Raw genomic sequence first — 21,004 nt, forward strand, 5'->3', positions numbered from 1 at the left:
TAAGCATATAATTTTTATTCGACGAGACTTTTTCACCTAAACCTTCATATTGCTTCGTTAAGTTTGCTCTTTTGTATCTAACAAAGTACATAAATGTATCTAGTAAAATACATAAAGGAAATAAATGAAATATAACACAAACAATCTGTTTTATTGTTCTGACATTTTCACGGCCTCTTTGCAATGTCGCTTCGTTACAGTTTTTTTTATTAATATGGTTGTTGCTAACAACATTCATTGTTTGACAATGAATAGAGGTGGAAAACTAGGACATCCCGCCTCTGATCTTTAATTCCTATTGATACTTTAATGGCATACGTCTTTCTTTATTTGCTTGCAAAATAAACGATTTTGGAATAATATCAATACATGAGATTGCGATTTCTCATAATATTAACACTTAAGAAAAAAAACTCGGAAAGTGTAAGGTAATTATAGCCAATACCACTGAGCTTATGTCGGTGTAATTTCAAAGATCTATTCTTTTTTTTTACAATCTTTAGTCGTCACTTATTAATAACTATTGTGATACACTTTCCTAAATAAACAAGCGTGTTTTCATGCATACTAAACATCAATTTGAAAAGAATTATGCCAAATATAGGTGTTTTAACTTCAAAAGATGTAGATCCGGATTTATAATAGTAGAGAATTAATGTTGCAAATTACAGTTCAATAAGACTTTGTGTAATATCATGGCAAAATGGTGTTATTTTCCTAAAAAAAAATGTAGCTTCGTAATTTGCGTCGAATTAGTAACTTGATCGAGCGAAATTCTAATATGCAGTTAGTTTTACTAGTTCACACAGTCGAAAGCATCTGGTGTTAAAAAAAGTCCTTCTAGCCATCCTTTCCGCAATGACGAAAGATCTAAAACAAGAAAACATAATCCAGTTCAAATAGACTGCGAAATGCGAAAGAACAAAAGAACTAGACACACAGCACTCATATAAGAAATTGACAACGTCTGACCAAGTTGTCAAAGCCATTTGGAAAGGACAGCTGAAACCATTCAAAAGCGATCTGTGGTGACAGTTTCTAATGGCAATATGTGAGGAGTCGTGTTAGAATAACTTATCGCGGCAGAGAGCCGAGCCCACGTCTACAAACGCGAAATAAATTTCTATTATATTTGCTGCTTATCATCTTTCTGGCTGCCTGATCAAGCAGATGGTCTGAAGGGAAGTCGAGGCAAGTTAATTTCGTGGAAACCGAGTCCTTTTCGCGGGTCTATCGTCATAAGAAGAAACAAATCTACCTACGACACGCAATTGCTATACGGTTAAAAAAAGAAGACTTTTCCATCTTCGAGGTTTTGTAAAACGACTTTTGTTCCTTGCGAGGTAAGGGCTTTTTATGTGTAGGTAGTTATTTTTTTCAGGAGAAACGATACGAATATTACAACTAATACTGAGAACGATGAGATTGTTTCGCCGACATGGTACTAGTATATTGATTGGGCTGTAATCAGCCCTTTAATGCGCTTAAATCAAGGAAACGAATTTCTGTGACGAAACACTTTCTACATTTTTACGTGCGAGGGTATTATGGTTGGCGGTATTTTTTTTCTATTCGTTTTTCGGCCAAATGATGGACACCTTCACACTTTGTTTAAAGAGGGACTTATAAAGTCCTCGATATAGGGTAAATTCAAGCTGGAATTGTAATTGTCGTGTGAGTGTTCGCCCACCGGACAGCACTAGAAGCATCGTTAACGCTTGGAAAAATGACATATTACTGATGAGGTTGAGAATATACAGTCTACATTTGAATTAGGGTCTAAAAACTACCTCTTAAGGAGAAGGTGCTATGCTCTTTTTTTTTCCTTCGAGTACGCTCCTTTTCACTTTTAGTTCAGATTGCAGTATTTGAAATCGTTGAGGTCAAAAAATAGGGAACATTTCAGCTTGAAAAACTCTTGCAAATATATGTTGTCTGTTTTCTCATTGGACAAGCGAGGATGATCTTTTGCATTCGATCATTATTTCTCCTTGTCAGATCGTCGTAATAATACAGTAAATGGCAACTTAAGTTGTGCACTACCTCTGTGCAAAGTGATCGGTCGTAAAACTTCATAATTGCGTGCTACAGTTTGGATTATGTTACTGTTCTAGGCTAGCCGTGCATTATAAGGTTTCACAAGTAAAAAAAAAAACGAAAACGCCAATTATATTCAGTCGCAGCTGAATATCGCTGTGTCATTTACCAATCGACAGCACGTCAGAAGAAAACTATTACAGTATTAGTGAGCTTTTAGCTTAGAGCGATCGATGGCAAAACTGTTTCGTGAGCCAGGCAAATTCCCCCAAAAAAATCAACGAAACCTACATCTTGTAAATCCAATCGGCACAAATAATCGATGGTTTCTTTTATTCTTTTTCGAGAAAATGGTCAGCAACTCCCGCAGAAGAAATTTTACAAATTTGTCTCGTTATTAAACGGCTGGTTGCCTGTGGAAGTAAAATTAAAGATAACTGAAACATAGAAGGTTGTGAGTTTCAAAAGATTCACTAGTGTATATAATAAGTACGATAGAAGAATAATGCAAAACAGATTTATTGTTTAAACTCGAAAGACATTCTGAATTTCGATATCAGGCTCAATCGATCAAATGTAAAATTCGATTTATGACAATACAATTATCGGCACGGATGCCGGCTTTTATCTCGAGAAATTTAAAAACCGAAACTTCACGATTTTAATTAATAGCATGTTCGCAGAACCTTTTTAATAATCGAAAAACGAGCAAATAAAATAAATATAAACAGTTTTTAGCCGTGGCATTTTAGTAAGTCGACTTTAAAACTCTCAAGCGGCTTTGCGCAAAACTTAATTGGTTTGTGATTTTTAACAGAGAAAAATCTACTTCAAGAATTCAACATGATGCAAATGCTTTTGCTTAAGTACTCCTCAACTCTTTATACTTGGGGAGAATAAACTTAAAAGTGGCTTATATTAATTGCACTTAGCTGTAAATATGTTTCCCATCTGTTTTTATATTTTCTAAGAATTGGGTTCGCTCCGTGAAGCTGTTAAACTTAAAGTGACCAACTTTCTATGTAGGTATTATCGCTCCAGAAAAGTGCAATTTGGCTGTGGAATAATTATTAAGCATAGGTCGATGATATTTCCAAAATATACTTTACATCGAGGGTTTATGTGTGTTTTTTTTTTTTTTTCAGCCATGAGAGGTTTTAGCAGGTACGTGACTAAAACAAAACATGCATGCATTCGTATGGCGAAAACAAAACTCTTGAACTTCAAGAGACCAGACGAGGATTTGGTGCCAAGAATATGAAAGAGGACAAGACCTTTACATTCGATGAAAATCTCTCGGATTCATACACTTAACAGACATATTGTTCCATTTGCTTCGTTTTGCAGTTAAATGATCATTAGAGTAAACGATAAAATGACTTAGAAACTCGATCTACAGCTAACAAAGTTGATTTCTTAAATATATATTGTAATTTGAGGTAAATTTTAAGCGGGAAGTTTCTATGCACGACTTTTTATTGGAAACCCACCTGTACAAACTATGGTCGCATGTTTTGGAAGCGTCACTATGGCAACAGAAAAAGACCACAACTATGCCTTTGCCGACATGAAAAAGCTATTTGGCTGTCTTGTCCCGGGCATTGTGTTCTTTAGAGCTGACATCGCCGCCGACAGAAAATTGTTAATAATTTTGGAACGCGTTCTTCTACGACATTTTATAAAGGAGCTCATGGGAAAATTATCGGCGCCGATAAAAGCGGGCTGTCGGTAATAGAGTGATAAATTAATAACACAGCATGTAAACTCCAGGACACTTGAGGGTTCTAATATGCTGACTAGTGACACTTAATTTAACACCGATATTTTTTCTGAAGATGAACGTTGCACGCGAGGAAAAAAAGTTGTATTCAATGACTTCAATTAGAGTCTAAAAATAGTCAGTGTTGTCGGCTGCACATTGACATAAAACAGGCTGGAGATAAGGCATTCAACTCACAGTGTATTAAACGAAACTCCAAACAAAACGCTAGACAAAGAAGGCCATTCGAGTGGACTTTTTTACGTGCATTTAGTTAACGAGCTCTGATAATACGCGCGTATAATCACGCTACATATACTGAAGTGGCCGACTATTTTGAAACCCCTAATTATGCAGGAGATCGGTAGCCTAAACAGATCTGCTGTTCAAGAAATTGTCAAATTTTCCGCCAATTAGGACAGAACGGGAAAAGTAAATAAATAAAAGTTATTTTTTTCTTTCACATCTCTGTTAGTCAGTTTGCTCGTAATCTTCTACGGCGGACTTAAGTTTAGCCAAGGTTACCAGCGCTTTCTCTTGTTTCAATGAACGTGCAAAGCTTTGGACCGAAGAAAGGCGTGCTATTGATTTCACCGTTAAAGGTAGAGTCTAGACTCCCCTGAGCTGAGAACGCTTTGGCAATTTTTGTCGACAGCCTATTGGCAGTTCGCCACCAGATCCTCGATTGCACCGGATTCTTCTTTTTTGTGTCCGTCCTAAGATGTTATCTTAATTAAGTAGCTGTGAATACACCAGACGATTAACGTTGTAACATAGCTTTTCAGTAAGACGTCAACTGAACAAATTTGCTCTCTTTTTATTTGCAGAGGCCTACATCAAAATGGACTTATTTTTACGACTTCTTCAAATTGCTTTAACATTCACTCTAATCTGCCAGTCAAAGCAGACTACACAAACCATCACTCCATCGATTACTCCATCAGCAAGTCCCAATACCCCTTTAAAAGCAGTGATCAGACGGTCCATACTACAAGCAGTTTCCACCGGTCTTAACCATACTAAGTTATCAGCGTCCCAAACGGGATCGTTTCCCTGACTCAGTTCTTCGAAATCAGCGTCCAATCGTGAGACTATCCTCCTAAAACCAGTATCCCAACTAAAGCAGTGTCCTTACTCAGACCTACGGAATCAGAGTCCAAAACGGAAGGTGTTACTGACTCAAAACTACGAAATCAGCGTCCCAAACGGAAGTCTGTTCCTGACAAAACTACAAAATCAGCGTCAAAAACGGGAGTTGTTCCTGACCGCTAAAATCTACCGAAACACGGAAGCTTGTTCCTACCCAAACTACAAAATCAGATTCACAAACGGGAGGTGTTCCTGACTCAGCTACGAAATCAGCGTCACAATCGGGAGCTATCCTTAAAATCAGTGTCCCATACTACAAGCAGTGTTCCTACCCAAACTACAAAATCAGATTCCAAAACGGGAGGTGTTACTGACTCAGCTACGAAATCAGCGACACAATCGGGAGCTATCCCTTTAAAATCAGTGTCCCATACTACAAGCAGTGTTCATACCCAAACTACAAAATCAGATTCCCAAACGAGAGCTGTTCCTGACAAGTCTACAAGATCACTTTCCCAGACAGGTGGTGTCCCTACCAAATCGGCGAAATCAGTGTCCAAGACCGGCGGTGTCGCTACCAGTTCTACGAAGTCGGCGTCCAAGACGAGCGGTATCCCTACCAATTCTACGAAATCAGCGTCACCGACGGGCGGTGCTCTAACCAAATCTACGAAATTAACACCGCAGACGGGTGGTGTTCCCAAATCTACAAAATCATTGTTGCATATCAGCAGCGTTGCCGTAACAGCCACTACTACAATGACGAGATCTTATTTCACAGTCCAAAGTGAGTGTGACACCTTTATCTTCGGGTATCAATAGACTTATTACCCTGTGAATACAGCCGCCTGGTGTCACTTTCACATATTCTGCACATTTTATTTTCCTAAAGCGGCCTTCACACGACAAACTAAAGTTGGCAACTCATGTTGGCAAACTCAAGTTGGTGTGTGTGAACGACAACAACAGTTGGCAAACAAGTTAGCAAACTGTTTGGTGAGAATAGAGACAAGTTCTATTTTGTCGCCAACAGTTGGCCAACTTGTTTGCCGTTGCTGCGTCGTTCACACACACCTACTCGAGTTTACAAAACACGAGTTGGCCAATAGTTTGTCGTGTGAAGGCCGCTTAATAAAAGTAGTATTGAGATTTTTCAACTGAGGATGTGATTTTCTTTATTCTGACTGCCAGCTGAAATTTGTTACTCAGCTATACACAGCAAAAAAGTGGCAATTTCAAGTCTTGGTGTTGCGATAAGGGAAGTTGATCACCGCTGTGCGGATATGACTGGTAAAACTAGTTTTTGTTTTGTACTGTTTCAGTGTCGGTAAACTGGACAGACTGGTCTGTCAACGGGGACGACTGTCAAAAGTACTGTTCAGAGAAGGGTGGAACAGTGACGGCGAGTCGCCAGTGTTATTCACACTCAAGTACGCTGGAAAACAGTGTTTGTGCCATACACAACGACACGACACAAGTGGGTAATTGCGGTGAACCTCATTGTCCAATCTCAGGTTTGTACCTGGATTTGCTTCACTAAAGTCTGTAATAAAGGTCTTCTTAGTCTTCCTGACTCATATTTATACCACGTAACACTCATTTCATGTAGTGAATACTAAACAGCACTGCGGTTAGCCTGCAGCGCTCCGGTTAGCCTGAATCAGCACTCCGGTTAGCCTTAATAGCGTTCGGTTAGCCTAAGTAGCACTCTGGTTAACCTAAATAGCACTCCAGTTAGCCTACTTTAGCTTGGTTTGCTTGCAGTTAGGTTAGCTTTAATAATAGGGTTAAGACTTCTATCTAAAAACATCAAGATGGTCTTCGGTGGCTTGATACTGTCATTTCCGCTCGGCATGCAGGCGACCCGGGTTCGAATCCACTTGGTCTCAACTTTTTTTAAAAAAAATAAGTTAAGTGTGATTTATATTCGTGAATGAAAAAATAAGAAGTCCCACGACATCAACTGAGCGCTAAATAGTCACTCCCTCTTTGCGACACGACCATGCTAGCTAATCGGCCTGTAATTGCAGTGTCAAATAATAATCTGGGGCAGGTTGTTCACAACAAGATAGAGCTTTTTATCGAGTGCCGTAAAACTAAAACCAAAGTACCCTGCGAGATAGAGATCCATTTCACTTTTGTCGTGCGCGTAAAAAGAAAAGAATCTCTGTCTTGCAGAGTAAAACCAAAGTAATCACTCTGGCCAATCACAATGAGCATAGATATTAAATTCAGTAAACCAATCAAAACTTAAAGTACATACATGTAGCCGGCACGAAGCGCGGGAAAACGTGTGTGAGCGCGCCACGAGCAAGGCAACAACACCCATTTTATTTTGCCAAAATAAATAGAAATAATTATAGCATAAAATAAATTAACTATAATAGGCAAAAAAAAACAACCAGAATAGAAATGAACAAAACGAGCTGAGTAGGCCCGCGCTGAGTAGGCGCGCGGGCGCGGATTTTACGCCAAGCACCAAGCGCTGTAATGCTAAACCAAAGCAAAAGCGAATTTTGCACTTTCGACTCAAGTGAAAACCTTTTATTCAGTTTTGATGTTTTACTAAACCTTTTATTCAGTTTTGCTGTTTTAATTTACTAATTAACGTCAGTGTTTTGTTTCTACAGGCAAAGAAGCCTTCAGAAGTTTCATTTCCGTTGTTGCAGTCGGCATCTTGCTCACCATGTGAGTTCATTACGTTTTGCACGACTTTACCAATTTTCAGGACCGCGATTTTTTAATAGCGTGAATGCTTTAAGGACGTCATTGACAATATAAGAAGAGAAAACCCAGTGGGGACATAAGTACTCGTCGACCATGTTAGTTGTCTGAGCCCGCATTTTTGTCTCCGTAGTTGCTAAGCAACATGCGGTAGTTCTGATTAGATAAGAAGCTCTTCAAGTAGTTCACCGGAAGATTTGCTAAAAAACGATACTTCCTCCCCCTCCCTTCCCTCTCTCCGCCTGAATGAACAAGACCAAACGCCTGTAAGCCAAAATATCACAAACAAATTTAGAAGCAACGAACGTTTTAAAACGGGTCTTTGCGGGTACATGTATGTTTATTCCGGCGCCATCTCCCATCCGCGCTCCAACAAACTAAGGCAGCTTAGAACATCGCCATGAACTGCAAGGCTAAACTGTCATTCTCCTGTCTTCTCTTCCCAGGTTGTCAGCATTTGTTTGAAGATGAAAGCTAAAAAACTATGAAGGGTCGTTTGTTTACAAACTGAAGCAAGTGTACAGAAGTAGAGAAGCAGCATTGAACCACTGAGTCAGAGTTGTAATATAGTCTTTTTGCAGAAAAAACGATAAGAAAGATATTTGACGGTTCACTCCAAAGAGTTTTTTATCCTACGCTAAGTAATTTCAAGTTTTAAAAAACTTGAAATTACTTTCACGATTTTTCTCAGTTGAAGAAATCCTTGTTATTTAACATATTTTCCCCTTAATATGTTATTCAGATACTTCTTTTGCTGTAACATTGCATCAAACTGCTTAGAAATCTTACTCTCAAAGGGAAACTAGCATATATTTAGAGAAATTATCTTGGATTAGAAGCAGCGTTTTGGATTTTTTGGAGCAACTTTTGAGCAACTTTTATTATGAGATTGAGAAGCAACTTTTTTGGATTTTTGAAGCAACTTTTGAGCAACTTTTTAAGAAATTACGGGCAACTTTTTGGGAAATCTCGAGCAACTTGCGGAAAGCCCTACTTTTGGTAGTTTCCCCGTGTAAGAATAGCTTGTTATTAGTTTTAATCAACTTTAATAGCGACACTTGACCACTATTCGTTCTTTCAAACGCAGGCAGGGAAGAAAATACCACTGCATAGGCTCAGAGGCACAGGCTCTTTGCAGAATCCTGTCACGTGACCCTCTCAGGTGGTATGTGCGAAAAGTAAGGTTAGCAATTAGGAGACACTAACGTTTAAGTAGTGTGATAGTGGTTTGAAAGTTCGAAAAATGAAGATTGGAATGCAAGACATCGGGTAAATGACAATATCTTCGAGCTTTTTAAAATATATTCATAGAGTCTAAATTTTTTAAACCTCAACAAAATTTGGGTCAAATAGCAGGTTTCGCAACGTCTCACATGATTGACTAACTACCTTTCAAGAAAACAATAAAACAAACAACATAAACAATACCCCCAGCCCAAAACAAGTTTAAAATAGCAACTGCTACACTAGAGCATCACTGGAATTACAAGCTTACGAGAGCTGCAACACAAACCTTCTATAGCTAATTTCATCACGTTCTTCGATCGCGTTTTCGCACTTAGACTGTCCACAGCCCTCTATTTTTTCGTGTTTTTTTCGATCAATGAGCGGTGAGAACGGCGAGAGAGCTGGACGCGAGCGCAAAACGGAAGAAGCAAGGGGTTGGGGGGCGGGGAGCTTCCCGTCCCCCTCCCCCCGCGCGCTCGCGTGCTTTTTTGCGTTGAAAAATCGAGAGGCTGTGGACAGTCTATTTCGCACTTTATCCTGACAAGATAATATTAAAATTATAGCTGATACAAAGAGCTAAAATTTTATTGCCTAGCGCTAAAACGAGCCTATTCCGAAGTAATAACCTCAAAGAGATCTAGATTTTTAAGACGCTGAAATCCTGAAGTCGGTTTCCCATCCTTCAACCCAAGCCAAAACTTGGGCTGAGAGCGGAAGACGAATGACACCCCCACCAACCTCCCCTCTTCGACCTCTTCCTTCATCCTTAGTCTCTTTGAAATCAATAATAAATATGCACTTTACGCACTTAGAGTCCTATACAAACGCTCTTTGTGGTCGAGAGATTACGTAAAGAGCGTCCGCGTAGGAGTCAAAATCATACTAAAACCCGATAATTTTCTCTATGATTGAAATCGGGGAAGGAGTGGTTCTAACTTTTTGAAATTGTTGGTCGCTAAGAACTAAGAAACATGACCGTTTCTCACAGCAACGCGACAAGCTAACGTCACGACTTGCTTGATACTTTCCAACCTCGTTCCCAGAGTTCTCTCTAGTTCCCTCGAGGGGGGAATAGGGAAGATCTTGGGAACGAGGTTGGCTTCTTTCCACATCCATGGTGTAAGCCCGCATTGTGGCTGACGCCGTCATAATTAACCTTGTTCGGGGATGTCATAACTTCTTAATTGTGGGGGCGTGAGAATTTGCCAAACTGCTGTTGCACACTTTAATTTCATTTCTGGTCCACAGTGTTTGCTTTTGAAATAGAAACGGGGTGAGATATTTAATTAGGAATGCAGTGAATTGAAATGAATAGGAACAAGCAACAATGACATTCTACTCTGGGTGATTAAATCTGACAATTGTTTAACAAAAAAAATGCTTCAGTTCAGAAGCCTGACCACTTGGGCTTCACTGACCAGTATGTTTTCGCTGTCAAAAATGTACTTTTCTCAAGAACATGCTCAATGGAAAACTGACTCCTTTCGAGTTAAGCATATCAATTTTTATTCGACGAGACATTTTCACCTAAACCTTCATATTGCTTCGTTAAGTTTGCTCTTTTGTATCTAACAAAGTACATAAATGTATCTAGTAAAATACATAAAGGAAATAAATGAAATATAACACAAATAATCTGTTTTACTGTTCTGACATTTTCACGGCCTCTTTGCAATGTCGCTTCGTTACAGTTTTTTTTATTAATATGGTTGTTGCTAACAACATTCATTGTTTGACAATGAATAGAGGTGGAAAACTAGGACATCCCGCCTCTGATCTTTAATTCCTATTGATACTTGAATGACATAAGTCTTCTTTATTTGCTTGCAAAATAAACGATTTTGGATTAATATCATAACATGATATTGCGATTTCTCATAATATTAACACTTATGTAAGGTAATTATAGCCAATACTACCAAGGTTATGTCGGTGTAATTTCAAAGATCTATTCTTTTTTAAAAAGCTTTAGTCGTCACTTATTAATAACTATTGTAATACACTTTCCTAAATAAACATGCGTATTTTCATGCATAATAAACAACAATTTGAAAAGAATTATGCCAAATATAGGTGTTTTAACTTCAAAAGATGTAGATCCGGATTTATAATAGTAGAGAATTACTGTTGCAAATTACAGTTTAATAAGACTTTGTGTAATATCATGGCAAAATGGTGTTATTTTCCTAAAAAAAAATGTAGCTTCGTAATTTGCGTCGAATTAGTAACTTGATCGAGCGAAATTCTAATATGCAGTTAGTTTTACTCATTCACACAGTTGCAAGCACCTGGAGTTAAGAAAAGTCCTTCTAGCCATCCTTTCCGCAATGACGAAAGATCTAAAACAAGAAAACATAATCCAGTTCAAATAGACTGCGAAAGAACAAAAGAACTAGACACGCAGCACTCATATAAGAAATTGACAACGTCTGACCAAGTTGTCAAAGCCATTTGGAAAAGACAGCTGATACCATTCAAAAGCGATCTGTGGTGACAGTTTCTAATGGCAATATGTGAGGAGTCGTGTTAGAATAACTTATCGCGGCATAGAGCCGAGCCCACGTCTACAAACGCAAAATAAATTTCTATTATATTTGCTGCTTATCATCTTTCTGGCTGCCTGATCAAGCAGATGGTCTGAAGGGAAGTCGAGGCAAGTTAATTTCGTGGAAACCGAGTCCTTTTCGCGGGTCTATCTTCATAAGAGGAAACAAATCTACCTACGACACGCAATTGCTATACGGTTAAAAAAAAAGAAGACTTTTCCATCTTCGAGGTTTTGTAAAACGACTTTTGTTCCTTGCGAGGTAAGGGCTTTTTATGTGTAGGTAGTTTTATTTTCAGGAGAAACGATACGAATATTACAACTAATACTGAGAACGATGAGATTGTTTCGCCGACATGGTACTAGTATATTGATTGGGCTGTAATCAGCTCTTTAATGCGCTTAAATCAAGAAAACGAATTTCTGTGACGAAAAACTTTCTACATTTTTACGTACGAGGGAATTATGGTTGGCGGTATTTTTTTTCTATACGTTTTTCGACAAAATGATGGACACCTTTACACCCTGTTTAAAAAGGGACTTATAAAGTCCTCGATATAGGGTAAATTCAAGCTGGAATTGTAATTGTCGTGTAAGTATTCGCCGGACGGGCGCTGTAAAAGCATCGTTAACGCTTGGCAAAATGACATATTACTGATGAGGTTGAGAATATACAGTCTACATTTGAATGCGGGTTTAAAAACTACCTCTTACGAGAAGGTGCTATGCGCTGTCTTTTTCCTTGAGTACGCTCCTTTCATTTAGTTCAGAGCAGTATTTGAATCGTTGAGGCCAAAAAATAGGGAACATTTCAGCTTGAAAAACTCTTGCAAATATATGTTGTCTGTTTTCTCATTGGACAAGCGAGGATGATCTTTTATATTCGATCATTATTTCTCCTTGTCAGATCGTTGTAGTACTGAACACAGTAAATGGCAATTTAAGTTGTGCACTACCTCTGTGTAAAGTGATCGGTCGTAAAACTTTATAATTGCGTGTTATAAAGTTTTACGACCGATCACTTTACACAATGTTACTGTTCTAGGCTAGCCGTGCATTATAAGGTTTCACGAGTAAAAAAAAACGAAAACGCCAATTATATTCAGTCGCAGCTGAATATCGCTGTGTCATTTACCAGTCGACAGCACGTCAGAAGAAAACTATCACAGTATTTATGAGCTTTTAGCTTAGAGATCGATGGCAAAACTTTTCGTGAGCCAGGGAAATTCACCAAAAAAAATCAACGAAACTTACATCTTGTAAATCCAATCCGCACAAATAATTGGGTTTCTTTTATTCTTTTTCGAGAAAATGGTCAGCAACTCCCGCAGAAGAAATTTTACAATTTGTCTCGTTATTAAACGGCTGGTTGCCTGTGGAAGTAAAATTCAAAATAACTGAAACATAGAAGGTTGTGAGTTTCAAAAGATTCACAAGTGTATATAATAAGTACGATATTATTAAAAGAATAATGCAAAACAGATTTGTTGTTTAAACTCGAAAGCCATTCTGAATTTCGATATCAGGCTCAATCGATCTAATGTAAAATTCGATTTACGACAATATAATTATCGGCACGGATGCCGGCTCTTATCTCGCGAAATTTAAAAAACCGAAACTTCAAGATTTTAATAGCATGTTCGCGGTACCTTTAAATCGAAAAACGAACAAATAAAATAAATATAAACAGTTTTGGCCGCGGTATTTTATTAATCGGCTTCAAAACTCTCAAGCTTTGCGCAAAACTTAAATGGTTTGTAATTTTAAACAGAGAAAAATCTACTTCAAGAATTCAACATGATACAAATGCCTTTTCTTAAGTACTCCTCAAAGTCTTTATTATTGGGAAGAATAAACTTAAAAGTGGCTTATTTATTGCACTTAGCTGTAAATATGTTTCCCATCTATTTTTATATTTTCTAAGAATCGGGTTCGCTCCGTGAAGCTGTTAAACTTAAAGTGACCAACTTTCCATGTAGGTATTATCGCTCCAGAAAAGAACAATTTGACTGAGAAATAATTCTTAAGCACAGATCGGTGATATGTCCAAAATAAACTACATTGAGGGCTTTAAATGTGTTGCTTAAAGTCCTTAAAGCCTTCAGAGGTTTTAGCAGGTACGTGACCTAAAACAACATGCATGCATTCGTATGGCGAAAACAAAACTCTTGAACCTCAAGAGACCAGACGAGGGTTTGTGCCAAGAATAAGAAAGAAGACAGCACCTTTTCATTCAATAAAAAACGCTCAGATCCATGCACTTATCAGATATATCATTCTATTTTCTATTCTTTTTGCGGCTAAATGATCATTTGAGTAAACGAAAAATGACTAAGAAACTCGATCTTTAGCTTACAAAGTTGATTCCTTAAATATATATTGTAATTGAGGGAAATTTTAAACGCGAAGTTTCTTTGCACGACTTTTTATAGGAAAACCACCTGTACAAACTATAGTCGCATGTTTTGGAAGCGTTACTATGGCAACAGAAAAACAGCACAATTATGAGTTTGCCGACAGTGAAAAAGTTATTTGTCTGTCTTTGTATTCTTTAGAGCTGACATCGCCGCCGACAGAAAATTGTTAATAATTTGGCATGTTTCTCTACGACATTTTAAAAAGGAGCTCATGGGAACATTAACGGCGCCGATAAAAGCGGGTTGTCGGTAAAAGAGTGATAAATTAATAACACAGCATGTAAACTCCAGGACACTTGAGGGTTCTTATATATACTAACTAATGACCCCGCTAATGACACGTAATTTAATATCGATATTTTTTCTAAGCTGCACATTGCACGCGAGAAAAAAAAATGCTTTTTATTATAGATGATTCCGAGTCACCTAGCCTAAAAAAACCTGTCATTGCAGCCCATCGGCAAAAACAGGCTTAAAATAAGGCATTCAACTCATCTATAACAAACCTCTAGTGGATTTGACGAACAAAACGTTAGGAAAACGGAGGCTGAACTTACGGACTCTTTTACGTATACTTAATTAACGAGTTCTGCTAATACACGCGCATTCACGCTTCTTTGAAGTGGCCGAATATTTTGTCCTGATTGTGTCGTTAGCCTAAACAGATCCTATTCAAGAGTCTGTCCAATTTTCTAACGAAATCTTTGTAAATATACTAGGTCACTGGAACGCGCATAACGCATGCGTGAGCATCAGGTAGAGATGTCTTTATGGATACTTGCTCACTCTTGCGACGAGAGTGTCAAAAAGTGGTTTTCTAGAAGAAGCTTCTACTGCAAAATGAAACGAACAGGGTGCAAATGTTAAGTAATTTAAACACTCGCCACAATCGCTTAGTTTTTAACCATATAACTAGGTAGCTGGTGGTTCTTGTGCTATCTGGTACGATTCATTGATATTAAAGGGATGTCACCGATCTCAAGATTTTTGAACAGCCAAAATGTTATATTTGTGTCGTAGAAAGAAACCTAAAAATCCAAAATAATAGTCCATTCTTCTTAAAAATTGCTATATAAGAGCACTGAAACTGTTAACGAGCAACTTTGGCTGCGGATGGCTAGGCCATGGAAAAATATTGCAACTGTCTACTTGAAAAAGTAAGGCTAACGTTTTAAAGTTGTTCCGCGCGTTTTTTTTTTAATGTTATTGTTAGTCGTAGCTAGTGGTTGTTAGTGGTAGCTTGTATTGTTAGTGGTAGCTTGATTTCTTTACCGATGTTCAAAGATATTTGTATTTATGGATTAAGTTTCCTACCACTTACTTCAGGAGCAGTTTAGACCAAAAATCTGCGAAATCTCCGTGACATAGCTCCTTTAATACGGAATGAATTAGTTTCACGCTTGTCCCCACGCGTTACCTCTTGTTCGGTGACTGCCTCACCTTGGGACTGGTGGCAAGGTTACTTTTCAATGATATCAGAAGTACATGATGATATCACGGTCGCATTCAGACTCCCCCGAGCCGAGGGCTCCTGGGCAATACTGTGTATTGAAAGTGTGGACGTCAGATTCTTGATTGGAGTCTATTCTGTAATGACGACGCAAGCTATTTGGGTCACTTTATCATTCAGATGCTAACTGAACGAATTTGGCTTTACCTTTTTTTGCACAGGCCTCCATCAAGATGGACCCATTTTTGCGACTTCTCCAAATTGCTCTAATTATCACTCAAATCTACCAGTCACAGCAGACTTCCTCAAGCATTTCCCAGCCCACCAACTCTACAACGCAGAAGACCTTCACTAACGCCTCGTCGACCTGCTTAAACGTCTCGTCGACCTGCTTAAACGTCTCGTCGACCTGCTTAAACGACTCGTCTACATACTTAATTGTCTCGTCGACCTGCTTAAACGTCTCGTCGACCTGCTTAAACGACTCGTCTACATACTTAATTGTCTCGTCGACCTGCTTAAACGTCTCGTCGACCTGCTTAAACGACTCGTCTACATACTTAATTGTCTCGTCGACCTGCTTAAACGTCTCGTCGACCTGCTTAAACGACTCGTCTACATACTTAATTGTCTCGTCGACCTGCTTAAACGTCTCGTCGACCTGCTTAAACGACTCGTCTACACACTTAATTGTCTCGTCGAGCTGCTTAAACGTCTCGTCGAGCTGCTTAAACGTCTCGTCGAGCTGCTTAAACGTCTCGTCGAGCTGCTTAAACGTCTCGTGGACCTGCTTAAACGTCTCGTGGACCTGCTTAAACGTCTTGTCGACCTGCTTAAACGTCTCGTCTACAGACTTAAATGTCTCGTCTAACTACTCAAATGCTTCAGTAACATCACCAGGACCACCAGCCACAAGCTTATCCATTCGGTCAAGTTCTCACAGCTCCGGCAATAGCCAGACCACTACACTGGTGCCTCCAGTAACAACTAGCACCGCTTTCAGCGTGAACAAGGTCACGTCAACAGTGATAACTCCATTAGCGACAACCACGCAGCCAAGCCCATCTGGAAATCCCAGTACAACAGGGAGAAAAACTGTTAACCAAACCGTGTCGACCATTCCTTACACACCGGCATTGCAGACAACTGGTGTTCATGCCACGTTAACGGAATCAGCGTCGCAGACGGCGAGTCCTGGATCTCCTGCCAAGTCAACGCAGTCAACGTTGCAGACGAGCCGCAACGTTTCTGTTATGTCAAACGAATCGTTAAGTAACGTTTCTGTCGCGTCAACGGAACCAGCATCAAATGGAAGCACTGCCCCCGAGTCTACGAAAGCAACGAGCGTGAGTCTCCCAGGCTCCATTTCACATGATATGACCGCCAAATATTCGTCAAGCTCTGCTGCTAAGCCAGGTAGCGTCGCCGTTACAATCTTTGCCACAAGGACGAAAGCTTCTTCCACAGTCCAGAGCCTGACACCATCTCCAGGTATCAATATACCTAGTTTGCGAATAAAGCGGCCGCATATCATCACTTTCGGCCGCTAGGGCAGCGGGCGGAAGCGATGAGATTAAATTAGAGTGCAAAAATGGCACGAAATAGTGTTGTTTTTTTCTCACCACTAGTTGAAAAAGGAAATTTCTTTATGTTGCAACTGAATCAGAAATGAATTAAAGACTCAAAACTAGATTCGAAATACATTAGCTATATTTCAACAGTACATGCATTAGTTTCCGCAACACCATGTAATATCCAACATCAGTATATACTCAAACAGTTGATAGCGTTTTTGGTGCGCGCTGATTGGCTACTCAAATTCCGGATATCCTTTGCTATTCACCTCCGAGCAACTCGCGCGAGAAAACTGTACACGTTCAAATTAAAGGAATAAACTAGTCAAAAATCATCCTTTCGGGCTATATTATCTCAATGTTATACTAAAACAGCTATTCACCTTAATGTAAACATCCACCACTAGCAACCTCCACTTCGGTGAATAGTTGTAGTCTAGTTGTTAAAAATTGTCTTGTTGTTCAGCACTGCGCCGGAGATAACTGGTTAAACTTGTTTTTATTTTGTACTGTTTCAGTGTCGCTAAACTGGACAGAATGGTCTGTCGACGAGAAGGATTGTGAAAAGTACTGTTCAGAGAAGGGTGGAACAGTGACGGCGAGTCGCCAGTGTAAATCATACTCAAGAACGCTGGAAAACAGTGTTTGTGCCATATACAACATTTCAACGACAGAAGTGTTTAAATGCGGTGAACCTTATTGTTCAATTTCAGGTTTGTCCCTGGTTTTGCTTTGGTAAAGTCTGTAATAAAGGCCTTCAATTTTTAGCCTTTTCTGACTCAGGCCCCACTTCCTTGCAACACGATCATGCGAGATAATAGGCCTGCAATTCCAATTACAGTTTGAAATATGAATGTGTCCAGTTGTTCAAAAAAAGATAGAGCTAAATTTTTAAACCAAAACCAAAGTAATCAATGGACACAGACAATCCAGTGAAACAATCAAAACCTCGAAGCACATACATGTAGCCAGAACGAAGTCGCGACAAAACCTGCCGCAGGCAAGCTGTTTTACTTCCGGTTGGTTGAGAAAATGACGCTGGTTTCTTAAATACAGTAAATCACTCAGCGAAGTAAAGCAAAACCAAAGCAAATGCGAATTCAGTCTTTCGACACTAAAGTGAAAACCGCTCTAAAGCTAACTCCAGGATAAGCGAAAACTTTTAATTCAGTTTTACTGAACTTTATTGTTTTGCTTTTACAGGCACAGAGGCCTACAGAGGTTCCATCTTTACAGTTGCAGTCGGCATCTTACTCATCATGTAAGTTCATTTGGCACGACTTTATTAATTTAGCAACGCAATTTTTTTTAGCGTGAAGGCCGTCATTGCACAATATAAAGAGGAACACAGTCGGGAAAATAAGTACTCGTCGATCACGTTAGCTATTTGAGCCCGCAGTTTTCATCTCCGTAGTTGCTAAGCAACATGCAGTAGTGCTCGCAGTAGTTCTGATTAATTGGATAAGAAGCTCTTCAAGTAGTTCACCGGAAGATTTGCCAAAAAGACGATACTTCCCCCCCCCCCCCCTCTCTCCGCCTGAATAAACAAGACCAAACGCCTGTAAAAAGCCAGAATATCACAAACAAATTCAGAAGCAATAAGCGTTTTCAACATGGGTATGTTTATTCACCATCTCCCCTCCAGCCAGTCAACAAACTAAAAGCAGCTTAGACCATCGTCATGCGTTTGTAAGGGCCAGGCTGATCTGTCATTCTCCTGTTTTCGCTTTCCAGGTTGACAACATTTGTTTGAGGCTGAAAGCTAACTAGGACCTCTCCAGCGTCGTACATTGGGTATCTGAAGGACGTGTACAGAAGTAGCATCCGACCCCTTGAGTCAGAGTTGTAATATAGACTCAACATTTTGTAGAAAAAGGATAAGAAAGATATTGGACGGTTAACTCGCGATGGAAAAGATTTTTAACACTTGTAATTACTTAGGGTATGATAAGACGTGTACATGCGACTAGTTAAACCGGGCCACTTGTAAGAAATTTGACCAATCAAAACGCCAATAGAGAACAAAGGACTCATTATACCGTATTTTCTTAAACGCCGGATTTTCTTGGTGAAAACCATCCAGCATTTTTTTGAGGTAAGAAAAGCTGCAGTAGTAATGGCAAGATATATATATTCTCTTTTTAAAGATGAGTCAAATAAACGCCGGGTCCACCAGGTCAAGTTTGAAATAAACGTCGGGGGCGTTTAATTGAGAAAATAAGGTAATCATCCATTTTACTCGAATATTCAACAATATAACCAACTTGTTCTTGCGACAACCACACGGAAACTGTTAAAACCTGCTCAAAATTTACGATCGAAACGAACCAATCAACCTCAATTCACTTTTTTACTGGTTAACTTTCTTCCCAGTGGCCTGGTTCAAGTGGACGCACTGTAAGTGGATGCAGTTTTTTTTAATAAATGTCTAGAAACTGAAACTAAAGTGATCATAGATGCTTACGAAAATTCATAAACGGTGGAAAAAGTTAGAGCAAAATTTGATTTAAACGATGCTAGCCATGTCAAAGTTCAAATTTGATAGTAAGCTATTTTTAGACCTTTCAAATATTTAGAACGCGGAAGCGAATGTAAATACAATAAACGAAACAATAACAAAACACAGTCTAAAGTTTAGAAAACTGTATGAAATAAATGATTTTCTCTTGAATTCAGCGGTTATTATTTTACTGTCAACAGCTTCAAACACCCTAATGCAGTTTGTTTTCGCCGGGATAAGGAATGCATTAAAATAGCCCAAAATTTGTGCAGATAAAATTTTAATCTAGTTCTCGACACCGATTTTCTTAAGAAATCGTTACTTTTTAGCAGTTATTAAGGATAGGTATATTCATCTGTTAAAGGAAATTGAGTTAGGGTAGTTTATATGGTAACCGCCCTATATGATGGCAAGCGGAACGGAATGCACTATTCTTTAAGGGATTCCGTACCTCATCCACGAACTAACTATATGAAAAATAGCTTTAGTTACAGTGGTGCAACTCTCTGAAACAGCCTACCCTGTAATCTCAGGATGGTAAAATCCTTTTATCAATTTAAAAGTAAAGTTAGACACGGCATTCATGGAAAACACGATTAGTTTAATGGATTTACGTCTTCAATTTTTATTAATTAGTATTCATTAATAGTATATTTGTATTAATTTTTATTATAACTGTAATTTAGAAGTATCTTCCTGATGTTTTTAACCGTGTATAAAGAAATGTAATAAATAAATAATAAATAAAATAAACAAGCAAGTGATATCATTTACTGATTTCTTTTCCGTGGACTAATTTTCGCGATCCTTTCACAATGCGCGCAAAAATAACGAAATTTAACTCCACTTGAAAACTAAAGGCATACTGGATTTCCAGCATTTACGTTTACGTTCGGAGAGTTCGGAGGGACATCAAAACAATTAACCAGCCAATTTTTTTTTTATTCTCGTCACTTTTGTGCTTGATAATGGTGATCTTGAGATCGGAGTGCGAGATCCAGTAAGAGTACGCCTTTCAATTTTAATCCAGTTATGTCTCCAGACCCCTTACGCCTTCCCGTTGCTGAAAAGAAGACTGAGATATTACAAAACAAAGCCGCGAAAATCATCCTGGACAGACCACTTTATTCGTCAGCTTCTGATGCCCTCGTAGCTTTAAAGTGGCTTAAACTAGAATAACGTAGATTTTATCATCCCTGTATATATGTTTATAAGTGTATAAATGGACTTATGAATCACTCTACGGAGTTACTAGCTAACAGGGACATTCATAGCTATAACACAAGGAATAAAGACATGCTTAGGCTACCTCATGTAACCAAAAATTGGGGAAAGCAGAGAGTGTGTTATCACTCTCTGAAAGACTGGAATAACCTAGAGGGAGACACCGGAAATGCACTTGATTTTGTAAATTTTAAGCGTAGCGTTCTAAGTAGGTTTTTAGTTAATTCTTTCAAGTTAGTTTTTAATAATAGTTTTTAATTCTTAGGTATTTTTCGTTTTATTGATTATAAACTTATTAAGTATTTTTAATCTTAGTTATGACCTTTCTGAAAACCACTGTATAGTGAATGAAGGCTTCCTAATAAATGATTATTATTATTATTATTATTATTATTATTATTATTATTATTATTATTATTAAAAGGAGGCTGAAATTGGCGTGAAATGTGATAATCGAA

At 38.6% G+C, this 21,004-nt stretch overlaps 2 protein-coding genes across 6 annotated transcripts; both read left to right on the forward strand.

The window, feature by feature from the left end:
• The first annotated feature begins 59 nt into the window (after positions 1-59).
• On the forward strand, positions 60-20,099 carry LOC144633099 (uncharacterized). 5 transcript variants are annotated; one of them, XM_078491892.1, is made up of 5 exons: positions 60-1,343; positions 15,470-16,739; positions 17,341-17,535; positions 18,026-18,083; positions 18,557-20,099. In XM_078491892.1, the coding sequence occupies exons 2-5, from the start codon at positions 15,482-15,484 to the stop codon at positions 18,573-18,575; spliced, it is 1,530 nt and encodes a 509-aa protein (XP_078348018.1). In that variant the 5' UTR covers positions 60-1,343; positions 15,470-15,481; the 3' UTR covers positions 18,576-20,099. The 5 variants fall into 5 exon arrangements, with proteins under 5 accessions (XP_078348018.1, XP_078348014.1, XP_078348017.1 ...); XM_078491888.1 differs by lacking the exon at positions 60-1,343 and adding an exon at positions 8,368-8,792; XM_078491891.1 differs by lacking the exon at positions 60-1,343 and adding an exon at positions 8,368-8,774.
• Positions 3,566-8,222, forward strand: LOC144633527 (uncharacterized). The gene is made up of 5 exons (XM_078492376.1): positions 3,566-3,765; positions 5,089-5,672; positions 6,208-6,399; positions 7,516-7,573; positions 8,056-8,222. The coding sequence occupies exons 1-5, from the start codon at positions 3,566-3,568 to the stop codon at positions 8,072-8,074; spliced, it is 1,053 nt and encodes a 350-aa protein (XP_078348502.1). The 3' UTR covers positions 8,075-8,222.
• Positions 20,100-21,004: the final 905 nt, after the last annotated feature.

Source organism: Oculina patagonica, chromosome 12 (genome assembly GCF_052425735.1).
Source record: "Oculina patagonica isolate OP01 chromosome 12, crgOcupat, whole genome shotgun sequence".
NCBI lineage: Eukaryota > Metazoa > Cnidaria > Anthozoa > Scleractinia > Oculinidae > Oculina > Oculina patagonica.

What these genes read in the sequence shown, in the direction of transcription:
- LOC144633099 (XM_078491887.1), top strand. Translation starts at nt 14,923, where the DNA reads ATGGAAAAATATTGCAACTGTCTACTTGAAAAA. An exon ending in GAGCCTGACACCATCTCCAG is followed by an intron (nt 16,740 to 17,340) that starts GTATCAATATAC and finishes GTACTGTTTCAG; the next exon opens with TGTCGCTAAACTGGACAGAA. An exon ending in ACCTTATTGTTCAATTTCAG is followed by an intron (nt 17,536 to 18,025) that starts GTTTGTCCCTGG and finishes TTGCTTTTACAG; the next exon opens with GCACAGAGGCCTACAGAGGT.
- LOC144633527 (XM_078492376.1), top strand. Translation starts at nt 3,566, where the DNA reads ATGGCAACAGAAAAAGACCACAACTATGCCTTTGCCGACATGAAAAAG. An exon ending in CCGATAAAAGCGGGCTGTCG is followed by an intron (nt 3,766 to 5,088) that starts GTAATAGAGTGA and finishes GAAACACGGAAG; the next exon opens with CTTGTTCCTACCCAAACTAC. An exon ending in ATCTTATTTCACAGTCCAAA is followed by an intron (nt 5,673 to 6,207) that starts GTGAGTGTGACA and finishes GTACTGTTTCAG; the next exon opens with TGTCGGTAAACTGGACAGAC.